Below are 15,043 nucleotides of genomic sequence, written 5' to 3'. Positions count from 1 at the left end.
GATCAATGATTGTGCAGACTCTACCTGATCTGGTTCCTGTGCTGGGGTCGGTTTAGGAGATGATGGTAGCGGTGTTGTTATGTCTGGCGTAGTTTGGTTGGGATACATATAATTGCTGTTCCTGTACGTCCTAAGGAATGACTCAGCCTATGAAATAAGGAAATGTGAGTCAACATGAAGCTGCAGAAGAATATATGGAGATATCTGTTCCCCAGCCACCAATTCAAATATCCCTATAGACCATTAAAATTACTGCATATTCTTATTCTCGGGAATTAAAAAGGGCCCTGCCCTTCTCTAACTGGTTTTGCAGACATATTTATGAGCCATAGAAATAAGGAAACATCTGAAATATATGGGTAATGTTATGATAACTACACACACATGCTCTTGGACACTCTCAGCGCCCTTTACCAGTTTGACTAACAACATCTGATTATTATAGCAAAGGCTGTTAAACGTTCTGGACCAGCTGGTGTCAGGGTAGCAGTACTGATTTCAGTGGGGCTATGCGGACTGACACCAGCCGAGAATCCGACCCTTCACTTTCCCCATTGATGCTGTTTGAAGTGTGAAAAATAAATACTCAGCTTGGATGGTGAAGTTAGACTGGACGCAAATCTGACATCAGGAATCATAACATTCAGAAACCAGTAGGAGAACACTTCAATCTTTCTGGTCACTCAATAACAGACCTAAAAGTGGCAATTCTTCAACAAAAGAAACTTTAAAACCAGACTCCAACGTGAAGCTGCAGAACTGGAATTAATTTGCAAACTGGAGGCCTGAATAGAGACTGGGAGCAGCTGGGTCATTACAAAACCTAAACTTAATTTCCCCAATACTAATTTCTGACTACTGTTACTCATACCTTCTTGTCAACTGTCTATAACGGGCCACTCTCTTATCACTTCAAAAAGTTATTTTTCCTCCCTTGGTATCCTGCTGTTAATTGATTTATCTCGTTAGACTGACCTCACACTTGGTAAAGCAACCCCCATCCTTTCATGTATTTATACCTGCTCCTGCATTTTCACTCCATGCATCTGATGAAGGGGGTTCTAACCCACGAAAGCTCATGCCCAAATAAATTTGTTAGTCTCTAAGGTGCCACAAGGACTCCTCATTATTTTTGCTGATACAGACTAACACGGCTACTGCTCTGAAATCTTAGACTGGCCTGTTTAAGCAGGTTTGATTTCCAGCTTTTATGCACTAACATAAAGCTGCTGTCTTTGTGCCAGCCTGTGAGGGCACGGGTGCCAGGAGTTTTCCTCCCTCTTGCAGTCCACTCTCATTGGGAAGCATATATGTCCCAGGTGCTAACTACCCAAAAGGAGGAAGGGAGAGAGAGGACAGGGAGCATCCAGCACCCTCTCCAAGGTAGTGGAGCTACTGCTCTGGAACGCACTGCACAAGATCCCCCGCAAAAAGCTCTGCCTGCTTCACAAATGAGCAATGAGGCATGTGGCACATGCATGAATATTTTTCAACCTACCTGACTTGGACATTTGAGAGTGATCACCGTTTCAAGAAAATGTGCATCTGTCTTGTTCCCAAGGGGTTCCAACTGCACGGCAGAAAGAAAACATGGGAGAGAAGAAATAAAATGAGATCGAGAAGGGAAGATCATGAACAGCTGAATATTATCAGCCTATGGAAACAAGTAGAACAGCAAGAAAATTGCTATGTACTGTATCTCTCTATGTTGAAATAGCAGCTCAACCCACAAAACTCAGGGCCCCAGGATTTTATCATATTTAAAACATATTAAATTGGCTACTTTCCATATTACGTATGTAGCATGCATGATGTAATATCCCACATTTTGATTATCTCTTGGTGCAGGGTCCTAGGTGCTTACGAGACTATACCCCAGGATATATTCTTTGACACAGCCAGTTTGTGTCCAGGTGACTTTACATTACAAAGGGAAATACTGCCCACCTGTAGTAAACACAATTCTGTTCTCAACAGAAGTAGGGTGGTTCAGCAGCTACATAGTGGGTCATTGTTCTTTGCTGCAAAAGGACAGGGTGGAGAAGACAGAGACAGAGACTGATATCTTCTGCAGTCTTACCATGTTGTTCCACAAGGCACGAGCAGCCAGGGAATGAGCCTTCTGGTGAAAGTGGAAACAGTCTGGGGCAAAATACGAGCTGTCGGGCAACCCCTCCTGGGGAAAGAGACAGGTACTGTTACAAGAGGGGTAAGCAGTGATGAGCTGCCAAAATCTTAACAACGGGTTCCCTCCTCACCCCACGAGGGGGTCGTTGCCCACCCCCGCCCCCCGGGACTCCTGCCCCATCCAACCCCCCCGCATTCCTTGATGCCCCCCCAGGACCCCTACCCCATCCACCCCCTCCCCTGTCCCGTACTGCCCCCAGAACTGGGCAGGAGGTTCTCGTGGGCCACCGTAGTGGGTGCCCACCCCATCCCTAAGAGCCAGAGGCACCTGCCGGGGGGCGAGGTGGGGAGTCCTGGCGGTGCTTACCTGGGGCAGCTCCCAGGAAGCATCCAGCAGGTCCCTCTGGCTCCTAGGGGCGGGGGAGCGTAGCTGAGGGGGAGCAGGGGGAGCGGCCACCTCGGAAGCAAGCGGCAGCTTCCCGCTCAGGCCCAGGGAGGCAGAGGTGAGCTCAGGCGGGGGGGGGGGGCGGGGGGGGGCGGGAAGGGGAACCTCCCCACCCCAGCTCACCTCTGCCACCCTTGGCCTGAGTGTGAAGCCACCACCTGCTTCTCCGTCCCCTCCCCCAGCTTCCTGTGAATCAGCTGTTCGGCGGGAAGCCTGGGAGGGCTGAGAAGCAGGCGGCGGCTTCACGCTCAGGCCGAGGGTGGCGGAGGTGAGCTGGGATGGGGAGGTTCCCCTGCGCCTCCCCTCCCCCCCCCGCCTGAGCTCCCCTCCACCTCCCTGGGCCTGAGCGGGAAGCCGCCGCTTGCTTCTTAGCCTGTCCCAGCTTCCCGCACAAACAGCTGATTCGCAGGAAGTCTGGGGGGGGCAGAGAAGCAGAGCGGGGTGGCGCGTTCAGGGGAGGAGGCGGAGCGGAGGTGAGCTGGGGCTGGGGGTGGGGCGGGGAGTTGCCGGTGGGTGCTCTGCACCCACCAAATTTTCCCCTTGGGTGCTCCAGGGTTGGAGCACCCGTGGAGTCGGCGCCTTAGGCGCCTCTTTTGGCCAGTGGTTAAATTTAGAAGCCCTTTTAGAACCCTCGCGGAACAACCGGTTCGAAAAGGGCTTCTAAATTTAACAATCGGTCCTAGCGAACCGGTGCGAATCGGCTCCAGCTCACCACTGGGGGTAAGTATATGACCAAAAATGCCAGCATATGATGTTTATCACATTCTTCTTCCAACAAAAACTCCGTTACCCCAGACCTTGAAAATAGTCTTGAGGGCCTCTGAGAACAAGACAGTTACCATCCTGGGCCAGACCAAGCCATTGACTTAGAACTAAAGAGTACTGTAGCACTTTTACAAATATGATTAAAACTTACAACTAATACAATTTGCCATGTCTGAGGCCAAGGTTACATGGGCACTCAGCAGTATTACCAACAATCTTTATCCCCTCCAAAAACATCCCCCGCTGCTTTGGATCATGGCTCACTTGAACTGGACAAACTAACAAAGCAGAATACCGAGGGCCAAATTTAGAGTTAGTATAAGGGGTTCAAGTTTAATGATCCAGAGGAGTTGTACCAGGTTTGGATCTGGCTCACGGTTTTTTACCTTAGTCTTTGGAATGGTCACTTCCTGCAGAAATGGCTGCACGACCACTGTGAAATCTTCCTTGGTGTCATACCTTCCACTTTCAACTAATCGGTGGGTTTCCTCCTAAAGAAGGCAGAACAATCACTCACTGCTCCTTTTCTTCCATTCTGCTTATTAGGCCCCAGGCTGACCCTCCTGCAGAAGTCTCATCATCCGAACATGCAAAACCTGAAACCAAGGGCGACTCCCTTCTTGTACAAGTTAGTGAGTCATGAGCTTCTTGAAACATTGGCTTGCAAAAACCCAAATTAGAAAACTACTCATTTGATTTTCCTTATCAGAAAGGCACCATAGAGGCTGCAGATGACCTACTGCTCAAAAGCCAGCTGACTGACCTAGGGAGAGCCCCCACTTTAATAGGATTTCCCATCATGGGGTACCAGGGATTTTTCTTGAACCACTGAAATGCTTTCAGTTCAGCTGACCTCCATCACAAGAGTTCTTTCTTGAACTACCAGTGCTCCGCAATTTAATCCAATTTCCCAGCAAGAGGAGTATCCAGAACTGCTGCTTCAACGGAATCTCTGATCCGTCTGAAAGAGCCACTCTGTTTTAGCACCTTTCTGAATCACATTTTAAAGATCTTGAGCAGCAGATCTGCCCCTATTCCTTGCCTGATCCTCACCTGCCCCCTCCAACTCAGTTCAGAGTGACTTCTATGAATCTGCAGCTGACTAATGTGAGCACAATTGGTGCCCCATATCTAGTAGATTCTAGGCTTTGACAGGTCCCTGGGTCAGTCACTTCAAGCATTATCACTGCTAGAAAAATTTGTTTATTATTCCCAGAAGAACAAAGGGAGACTGCTGCTAAAAAAGAAGAACAAAAGGATTATTAAGCAATTCTCTGCTAAATCTCTTAATACTTTCCTCTGTCTTACCTGATACCTTCTATTAAAAGACTCTAGCATCTTAGTTTCAGTGGAATTGTCATCATAGTTCAATACACAAGGACACAGATTCCTGCAGGAAGAAAGTGATATTTTATTTTTGTGCTGCAATCTACTGGGTTTTTTCCCCTGAAAACAGGTACAAGAACCCAAAGGGTAACGGACTCCTCCAAAGGTGAATTGTTGTGAAAGGCTCATCCATGATAACATTGATTCCAATATCTAGGTCTTCCCAATAAATATGGACACACTGAAGTTTAAGCACATTTATTAGGGATAGATGCATTCATGTAAGGTGAGGAGATTGTTACTGTGCCAGATATGCCACTGTGGGCCAAATTCTGCGCAGCCCCATTCACTTCAGAGGGATTGCACAGATATAATTAAGAGCAAAATTTCTATAGACTTGCTCCAGTTTCCCCCTCACCTGTATCTATCTCCCCTCATCCATTGCTGGCCCTGTCAGTAACTCCTTGCAATCTCACCCCTGCTGCTCCTATCACCTGGCAACACCTCTACTCCCCATTTCATTACAAATCTCCGCAGAAAACATCTCTTTTCTCCCTCTATCATGTCACTACAGTGAAGAACATCAGAAAGAGTAGCTTACTCTAACACTGGAAAAAAAACTTTGGCAGAAAAAGATACAATCCCTAAAGCTAATCTCTCCCACTCTCTCTATTTATAATTATAAACAAATAAATAATGCTTCACTATAGTGTCTACCTAGAACCTTGCCCAAGCCCTTCTCCTGGTCTCCTGCTACAGATTTAAAGAAACAGCACATGTATGCTCACTTAGCCTATATGTCCTAATAAAGAGGAGCCAAGACAGAGATAAATTATTTACCTCTACAGGGCATTCTGGGATACAGCTCGAAAGACATAGTACAAAGTTGTATTTTGAAATGTAGGTCAGTAACATGCCATTCATGAGCCTTCTACACTGTGCCTATTTAAACCTCTGTACACCTGGCTCACTGCCAGACCTCTAAATCCCCTTGCTGCCAGAGAGACCCAAATGTACTACAGCAGGACATTTGGTTAGGATGGGAAGGTAAAAGATATATTTCTGAGGGATCAGAGAAACTCAGCTCTAATCTCACAAGCTCTCATCCTGGCCTTGTCCTAGTGATTAGGATCTTGTGATAAGCTTGTACTTTGTTAAAGGGAAACTGCAGCAAAATAGAGACGATATTCTAAGCCAACAGCACTCAGTCTGTAAGAGCTGCTTTGTCACTGACAGTCAGAGAGCCGCTAAATCACAGCAAAATGCTGTGTCATCATGTTCCTTCTGTGAAACTCCACTCAGTGAACAACAGGGCCCTTCCGATCTTTCCCACCACCTTATCGTGTCAGAGTGATGTCCTCAGGGACGCAGCTGAAATGAATAGAACAGGGATTGCTACTGAGGGTGCTGAGCACAGACCAATCTTGTGGTTCTCCAGCTCTCGGGCTGTCACGGCTTGTGCTGCATAGTGTCAACACACAGGGCCTCCCTAAATCCTGGCCTGGCCACTAATGGAAATGGCTTCTAACTACACTACAGAGAAGGAACCTCCTTTCTTTCCCCACATCTCCTGGTTACTCAGTATATGCATACAGGGAGAGAAAGATTTCCTACTCTCCCCACTGCTGGAAGCAACATAATGAGTAACTAAACATCCCACAAATGTAATTGAAAGACTAATTAACAATCCAGCTAACAACCACCAGTTGGTGAGAGACAGCTAATGTAGGTTAGGGCTCAAAGAATGTAGCTCACCACTGGAACACATGTGAAAGCAAAAGACTTTGAAAGGTAAATTCTGCAATTTAAATAAAACTGGATTAACGTAATCAGCTTTTTAAAACCCTCATTTTAATAATTTTTAAAATTAGCTGCCTTTGTCAAACAATGTAATGCTGATCTGTGTGTGCTAGCTCTTAATCAATTTTGCAGTTGGAAGTCTAATTTGCTGTTGTATAATTAAAATGGCAGTTCCATCAGCAGTAGTCCAAGCTGGAGACAGTGAAAGAGAGACAGGTATTTTTAAACACTGCTTTGAAAATATAATCTATACTGTGTATGTATTTTATATTCACACAGGAAAATAGTACTTAGTTATCTGAAATATTGTAATCCTTTTCCTTCAAGGGGAAGGCTTCCACTGAAGATCTTACAGCTTTTCCTGAATACGGGTGAGAGCTGGAACATAAGTCTGTCAAACCTCATGATTAGCCTTGGGCAGTTAATGGTCTTCTCCTGGTACAAATCCCGGAGGCTTACTATATGAAATACTGTCACCAGATTGACAAATGCCCGAGGAACCTGCCAAGAGAATAAACAAAGTCAAAGCTCACAGAGAACAGTAGTGCCACCCCTGCTCTTCCGAGCACAGGCAAGCAGGTCAGGGGCTGGTCAGATTTTTTGTTGCTAATATAACATGTACCTTAATCTGCTGATCCAAACAACCTTTACTATTTCCACTAGAGGTTTCCAGTGGGCTGGCTGAGTATTAATCTCAACAGGAAATCCTAAATTGGGTTTGTTCTACCTTAAATACAGAGCTGCAGCCACTGAGACGCATGATTCTAACAAGGCCAGATCCCAAAACGGCTGCTCTCTTGAGGCAAGCGTCTGATACCCTCACTCATGCTGAGGAGCCCCGTACTCCATGAATAGTCCCATTAGCTTCAACTAGGAAAAGGATATCAGAATATGTCCCTTAATAAAAATAATAGGGGCTGTGCTGTACAGTGAGTGGGCAGATATGCTACTGCTAGGCATAGTTACATGATTGTCATGAAATACCATATATTTGTCAATATATTTACATTACTTGACTCCCAACACATCAGGTGGAATTCCAGTCCCCGCAATCACCATTCTTTCTGTAAAATACTTCCTTAAATTCTTCCTACAGATTAGAGCAGCGGTTCTCAAACTGTGGGTCATGACCCCATTTTAATGGGATTGCCAGGACTGGTGTTAGACTTGCTGGGGCCTGGGGCCGAAGACTAAGCCCCACTGCCCGGGGTCAAAATCCAAGGGCTTCAGCCCTGGGCAGCAGGGCTCAGGTTACAGCCCTTCCTCCCCAGCACTGAAGCCCTTATGCTTTGGCTTTGGCCCCCCGATCTGGGGTCGCGGGGCTTGGCCGGGCTCAGGCTTCAGTCCCCCGTCCTGGTGTTGTGTAGTAATTTTTGTTGTCAGAAGGGGGTCACGGCACAATGAAATTTGAGAACCCCTGGATTAGAGATTACTCTATGAAACATCTACACATGCAGAACTAACCACTGAAGCTCAAGAAATTTGTCTTTCCTATTGGACCCCTCTCCCTAGGCTAGCAGTAAAGATTTCTTTTTACCTCTCTGTGAAGTATGTCCAAAGCTATTTTTATATAGTTGATGAAGTTATCAGGAGAAAAATGCACCTGTTGAAACAAAGGGTTGAATTTAGTTCTGGGCATTGTTTCCTCAGGCAGATACAGAAGCTACTAGCTGACTCTTAGACTACAGTGATTGGACTCTTGGTTCAGGGTACATTGGCACAACATGTAGCTCTGGAGCATCTCTGCTTCCCCAGTTCCCTTCTTGGGTATCATCATAGGAAAGAAGGATTTGGCCACCATCAGAGGCCATTCACTGAGCCAGTTCCGCTGGGCTTACTGATAAGATGTCACAACTTCCTCCACATTCACTATCAGGTAGTATCAGAAGCACAGCTGTCCCATCACTAAGACTTTCATCAATGGAGGTCAGTCTGAAGAAACATTCTTCTCATATAATGTAAAATATTAAAGTATTTTCTAAGTCAGGTGTGTGGGCTATTAGCAACTTGACTCCCATTTAGTCCTTGAGTTCCATGAAATCTCAGTTGCAGTACATCCCATGCAGAAAAGTGTACCGGACAAACAGAGAAATTAGTGTGAGATAAAGTCTATTAGGTCACCTTGTCCATTTGCCTCTGCCAGGGCAAGATTTCCCTCTACAATATACTTGAATAGCTCTGTTAATTGTACCAAGTAATTGGGCCTTTACCCCTTCTTTTATGAGATTACGGAATAGTCTAATAAGACCTTATTGTTAAAAGTGTTTCCCACCCCCATCACATGATATTCACCCTTAATTCTGCTTGGCTCAATTTCATCCCATTGTTCCTAATGACACCCCCTTAGTCCACTCTATAAATCCAGACAACACACTCATTTCCCTTATGTATTTCCTGTTTCTCTGCTCACCAAGCCACATTCTAGTTTGTAACATAAAGGAAACATCATGTTCCTCTGAATGGAAGAGGAGGCTCCCACCCTCCTGCACAGACCCCTGCCACCTTGTGTTTCAGTTCAGATGCAGAATGTTAGTAAGTCATTGTGTTTGCTCTCTTTCTTTCATGGAGACTTTACAGTCTTTATTTTCCTTTATCTGAAATCAGTCATCTAGAATGGAAAGCACACATTGTGCTCTTAGTGTACAGGGAAAACAACAAGGTACCACCACTGTGTGAGAGGTGCATAGAGGAGGCTGGACATTAATCAGGAGTTTGCCATGAACTGTGGATAGAACCTCTCTCATGTCCATGTATCTCATAGTATACACATCATGTTGGACTCTGGCAGCATGAGGGGGGGAAAAAGATATAGCTGGTAAGATGAAATGGGGAATATTCTTGACAGTTTATTATCTTATCTATGTATGGAAAGAACTAACTTGATCAACAGAAAGTTATCTTAGTTTGTAGCAAAATAAAGTAGTTACAATAAAACAATCAGTAGCCGTTCTTAACAGTATTACATTACTTTATCTCAATCTCAGGTTGAATGACCGTCAAGTCTCAGAAGAATGCTGAGAGCTGTCCATATGCGGCCTAGCCAGTTTGGTCCATTAAATCTACCTAGCTGAGCTCCACTATTCCACTCTCCAACATGTACCAAATAACAATGACATTTCAAGTTCACATAAGAGACAGATCTAAGATCCCTCGTGACTTACTGGATCGTTGCAGAATTTGCACAGGTCATTTCCTCCTATCAAGAGTGTTATGAGCTTCCAGTCTTCCTGGAAATTTATTTTCTGTATTCAGGGGAAAAAATAAAATAAAATAAAATAAATAAAAAAGATAAGATAGATAAGGAAAAAATTGCCCTGCAACAAGTTAAAAGAGAATTATGTTTATCTTTGGGGCATGGACTATGTCTTTCTGTGTGTCTGTACAGCATCTAGCACAATGGAGTTCTGGTCATGGCTGAGGGGCTTTGAGCACTATGGTGACAGATGTGATGCGATGGAATCATGGAATATTCAAAGTCTACTGTTCAATTTTATTTTATGTATCTTTATGAGCTTGTTAGTGATTGTATTCCTGGCTAAATGGATAAGTAAATTTCCTGCAGGAACTAAAAGCAATGGAGGGTAATTAATGCAAATCTCCATTAGAAACAATACAGATAAAAAGTCAGTTAAGTTTACCCTGAGGAAGAGACACCACTGGTATGACCTGGTTCAAAACACACAAAGGGCTTGAATCTGTATAGAATGGCAGCCCTGACCTGGGGAGAGTCAGACACTATCAAGAACTGACAGGCATAAGACTGTGACCACAGACACAGGCCCTGCAGAAGACCTGAAGTATTTTTAGATCTTCCAGGTCTCCATGTGGAAGATGGGTGACCACCTACTAAGCTAGGCATGTGTAGAAGCTGTTTATTGTTTTTAAGATATGCTTTCTCTGAATTGCAGCCGTGTTAGTCTGTATTCGCAAAAAGAAAAGGAGTACTTGTGGCACCTTAGAGACTAACAAATTTATTTGAGCATAAGCTTTCATGAGCTACAGCTCACTTCATTGGCTCACGAAAGCTTATGCTCAAATAAATTTGTTAGTCTCTAAGGTGCCACAAGAACTCCTTTTGTCTGACTTGTTTTTGTTCTGAATAAAACAAACTTTGTGATAACTGGCTGGTCACTGGCTAACCCTGTCATTCTCTCAGGGGACACAGCTGCAGGTCAGGTCTGCTGAGGTGATCACAGTCAATTGAAAAGGTCTGCAATGTAAGGTCCCGGTCTGGCAGGAGGGAAGAACAGGACAACACTCCAAGAAAGTGATGGCTGGAGGCAACTGCTGTGGGAACTCAGACTATGTCTTCACTGCAAAGAAGTTGGGGTTTTTTTTAAACCACAGGATAACTAACATGTTGGCTATCCTGCTGTAAAATTCCAGTGGAGACAAGATGCTATAGCTGTATTGTGAATTAAGCTCTACAAAGTCAACCACCAGCTGGGGTATCGCGTAGACCAAGTTGCCTAACTTCTTAATGGTAAAAACTTGTCTCCACTAGGATTTTACAGCAAGGTAAGTAGCGTGCATTAGTTATCTCACTGTAAAAAACCCCTTTATGTAAAGAAGACAAAAAGCCCAACTTGATGGTATGCTGAAACATACACTGCACAGAGGGATGTTGCATTCTATTCACTTTATCACTGCCCTACCCATAGATTTCTGCCTGACATCTACTGTTGATCTGTTGTGCTGTTAGAGACTAATGACCCAAGACAGCTGCATTATACTTAAAGATATTCATGCCAGCCAAAACTCACAGTATCATTCTTCATCAGGTCCACCAGTCTCCTCACCTGCGAAGGGACATTCCTAAATATTAAAAAAGAAGAAGTCGACTGATGAACACTTCATGATAAATAGGGCATTGAGAAAAGCAGATGAATGAGCAGAGTCCATGAAAACCCATTCAAACAACGTGGTATTGAACTGAAGACTCCAGTTGCAGCTTTTATTGGACTAAATATAGTTACAGAAATAAGCCACATCTGGAGTTGGAGAAACAGTGAAGAAACATTTAGCATCCATCAGGCATCTGGCACTGTGGGTGCTGTGTGAAGGCTACATAGTGCACCATCCCCGATGGAAGAGAGAAATACATTCGAATCGATTTTGGGGTGGGACTGGCCTATTGTAATTCAGCATATTTGAAGGTTTTAGCTTTAAGAGGATGGTTCCTGGTCAGGCAGAAGGTTACCCATGCCAAAGGACCTCAAATAGCAGTGTGTGTGAGTTTAAGACTAGAGTTGAGTCATACCCTCCCTGGACTATTGGTGGCTGGAAGTGCCACTGTGAGATTTCCTTGCATCATCCCTGCCGATGACCAGTGCTGTTAGAAAAATGACAATGAGCTGTGACAGAGATAGAGAGAAATCCAGCCCCTTTCAATGGGACGATGGGTCACTGCGAGCAGTGCAGGTTTAAGGGAATTTAAAAAATGGCCTCCCAGTGAATTGCATCCAGAAACAGTCTTTCATTTCTTGTAGTTACACCTTTTTTTAAAAAATCCCCTCTTTATACTTCGATTTTATTTTGTTTCAACCTACAGCCAACTGGAAGGATACAGCCGACCAGGATAATCTCTTTGAGTGATAGCAGCCATAGAGATCTCTCACTTACTGGGAGTTATCTACCTCTGTGAGATTACTGTTATAAGAAGTTATATGGCATCAACCTGCACGGTACACACTGACATAAAAATAAATTCCAAAATCCGCCTCTGGGCAGAATAAAGGAACTACGAGCCCTTTGGATGTATTAATACAAACAAAGAACCTTTACAATAAGATGAGAAAGGGTTGACATGAATTTCATTGAAGACTGAACGTAGTCTAACTGGGTTCTATTCCAAACTCTGCCATGGCCTGACCTTCGGCAGCTCAACACCCTCTCTGTCCCTTAGCATCCCTGGGTGAAATCAGTGAAGTCATGGCAAAGCTCCCACTGATTTAAATGGGACCAGGATTTCTTCCACCCCCTCCTTCCACACATTCCTCTGTCAAGTGGGAATAACAATTTATTTCACCATAGGGCTATGAGGCTTCATTAGTCAATGTTTGTAAAGCACTTTGAGCTCCTTGGATGAAAGTGCTAGAGAAGGGCAAAATATTATATTGTTACTGCTAAGATTTCCTTTACTATGATTAGGAAAGCCACACTGGCCCTTGGCAAATTTCTTAGCTGTCAGACTAGAGATGAAGTATGGAGGACGAGTTTGGGTTCTACACATCTTTATTGGCCACGTTTGCAAAATCAAACATTAGGAGTGTCTACATTCCATTTTATGTCTAAACCTACTGACATTTGGAGCATTCACAGACCTGTAAGAACATTCCAGGTTTGGCACTTCTCTAATTGGAACTTAAAAAAAAAATCTACTCCCCATTAAAAAAAAAAAAAAGTATTTATCTGTCCTCACTTACTCAGAGCGAGCTCCTGACACGGCCTGATTCAGGAAGGCATTATGTGAGTTCTCCTTCCCTGTGCCAATGGAGTAGCCTTGAAGGGAAGGATTAAACTCACGAAGAATATCTGGAAAAGAAGAGACCCATGAAATGCAACTTAATTCAGTGGCTAATGAGATGGAGCCAAAACCAGAACTTGCCCCAGAAGGACTTTAGCAGATCCCAGTTAATAACTTGAAGGTAGTCGTTAATATATTGTGGGTGCAAAAATCTCACCACTCAATTATTGTTTCACCTCCAGATTACTCAGTTTAATGAATTCAGATGTCTATTTCAACTGGTTGCACAACATGGGCAGTATGCCCGGCAATGTCATTTTGATCAGTTTGCTGAGTAATACAAGACTATGTAATATTAATCAAGTTACAAACTCTTACATACTCACTGTAAATTTAGAGATGGGTTTGGATCTGTCCAAACTTCCCAGATCTTCAGAGTTGTTAAAAACCAAAGTGCTAATCTGGATCTGAATTTTGTAAATGGATCTTATCTTTTATAGTGAACTGAAAACCTTCCAAATCCAATCACCCTTGAACATTCAGGCATATGAACTCCAAATCTTGCAGCATAGCTCTATTTAAGATATTTTTTTTTTAATGGGCAAAGGAGAAAAGTTAAGTAAGTAGTCTCTATAGTCTAAGGACTGAGACAATTTGATTAATCCATTCCAAAAGTACCTCAGACAGAATAATATACCGAGAATAATATTGAACCATCCAAAATCCCAGGGAATTACAAAACATACTGTTATGTCATGCACAGCAAATTACTGTGGTGGCTGTTAAGCAAAGTTTATTCACCACTGGATAGTGAATGCAAAGTGATTGAGTGTGCCGTGCTGCAAAATTGCAAACCTTTCTTCATGTCTGTTCTTTAAATTATTAAACAGCTCAAAAAATATGCCAACGTTAGGGAAACAGGTACTTACTTGTTAGTGTCGTGACTGTGGTTATGTTTTCATCTCCTCCAATACTGTTATATGGAAATAAACAAGCAAAAATATTTCAAAAATTTTAGTCAACAGTATTTACTTTCTAAGGTATTGGAATAAGTAATAGAGCGTCCCCTAACGGTGTTTCTATGCGTATATACATATACACAGACGAAGAAAATTACAGGCTGTGATCCTTATTGTTGGTTATAAAATTTGTTAAAGACGGACTCTCTGTGCATGCCTCACATTGTACATTTGCCACAAGAAAATCAAAGGTGTCATGTAAACAGAATGTCAAAGTCTTTTAAGTGAAAGAAATGAGAGAATTTTAAACACTGAATGTAGTTTCCACCATTTCTGCTATAGTGTTCCCCTTTAAAATCTATACAATTATCCTTTGTGAGTTATTATCATGACTATAGTATTCATACTATGCCTGTATACTGGTAATGTTAGTAAATAGGTAACACTGTAAAGACAGTAAAACCTCAGAGTTACCAACACCATAGTTATGAACTGACCAGTCAACCACACACCTCATTTGGAAGCGGAAGTATGCAATCAGACAGCTGCAGAGACCCCCCGCCAAAAAAATTTAAAAAAAATTAAAGAAAGGCAAATACAGTGCCGTACATGTTAAATGTAAGCTACTAAAAAAAAAAAAAAAAAAAAGGGAAATTTTTAAAAAAAAGATTTGACAAGGTCCATTTCTGTGCTTGTTCATTTAAAATTAAGATGGCTAAAAGCAGCATTTTTCTTCTGCATAGTAAAGTTTCAAAGCTGTATTAACTCAATGATCAGTTGTAAACTTTTGAAAGAGCAACTGTAACGTTTTGTTCAGAGTTACAAACAACCTCCATTCCCAAGGTGTTTGTAACTTTGAGGGTCTACTGGATTAAAGAGTGATCACTATATACATATATTTTTCTATTTCACTCAGTTTGAAGAAAGAAACTAGACTTGTCAGTTTCACTTTCTGTTTCTATACATTTACACTTTCTCCTGCACTAGTAATTCTTCTGTAATTCTGCTTCTAATAATGTGGAATGTTACATTATTAAAAAGTGTTTGTACTAAAAAAAAATTAGGGAGATCCATCTGTTATTAGATTTTTATAAAGATGTCCTTTTCAAATTCCTCCTTAAAAAATAAAGCCTAAAAAGTTGGGCCTATATTACT

At 42.9% G+C, this 15,043-nt stretch overlaps 1 protein-coding gene across 1 annotated transcript in view; it reads right to left on the bottom strand.

Moving 5' to 3' along the window:
• Nucleotides 1-15,043, bottom strand: part of PLB1 (phospholipase B1) — a 117,474-nt gene that overhangs the window by 55,285 nt on the left and 47,146 nt on the right. Inside the window, exons 20-30 of the mRNA XM_048843427.2 lie at nucleotides 13,859-13,902; nucleotides 12,889-12,997; nucleotides 11,227-11,278; nucleotides 9,625-9,705; nucleotides 8,001-8,066; nucleotides 6,864-6,964; nucleotides 4,646-4,727; nucleotides 3,724-3,828; nucleotides 2,081-2,176; nucleotides 1,499-1,570; nucleotides 25-147 (exon numbers count right to left, since the gene is read on the bottom strand). Of these exons, the coding sequence (XP_048699384.2) occupies nucleotides 25-147; nucleotides 1,499-1,570; nucleotides 2,081-2,176; nucleotides 3,724-3,828; nucleotides 4,646-4,727; nucleotides 6,864-6,964; nucleotides 8,001-8,066; nucleotides 9,625-9,705; nucleotides 11,227-11,278; nucleotides 12,889-12,997; nucleotides 13,859-13,902 (931 nt within the window). The remainder of the gene's footprint in view (nucleotides 1-24; nucleotides 148-1,498; nucleotides 1,571-2,080; nucleotides 2,177-3,723; nucleotides 3,829-4,645; nucleotides 4,728-6,863; nucleotides 6,965-8,000; nucleotides 8,067-9,624; nucleotides 9,706-11,226; nucleotides 11,279-12,888; nucleotides 12,998-13,858; nucleotides 13,903-15,043) is intronic.

This window comes from Caretta caretta, chromosome 3 (genome assembly GCF_965140235.1).
Source record: "Caretta caretta isolate rCarCar2 chromosome 3, rCarCar1.hap1, whole genome shotgun sequence".
NCBI lineage: Eukaryota > Metazoa > Chordata > Testudines > Cheloniidae > Caretta > Caretta caretta.
Note: the sequence above shows the minus strand (reverse complement) of the source record. Positions and strands in the feature narration are given on the sequence as shown.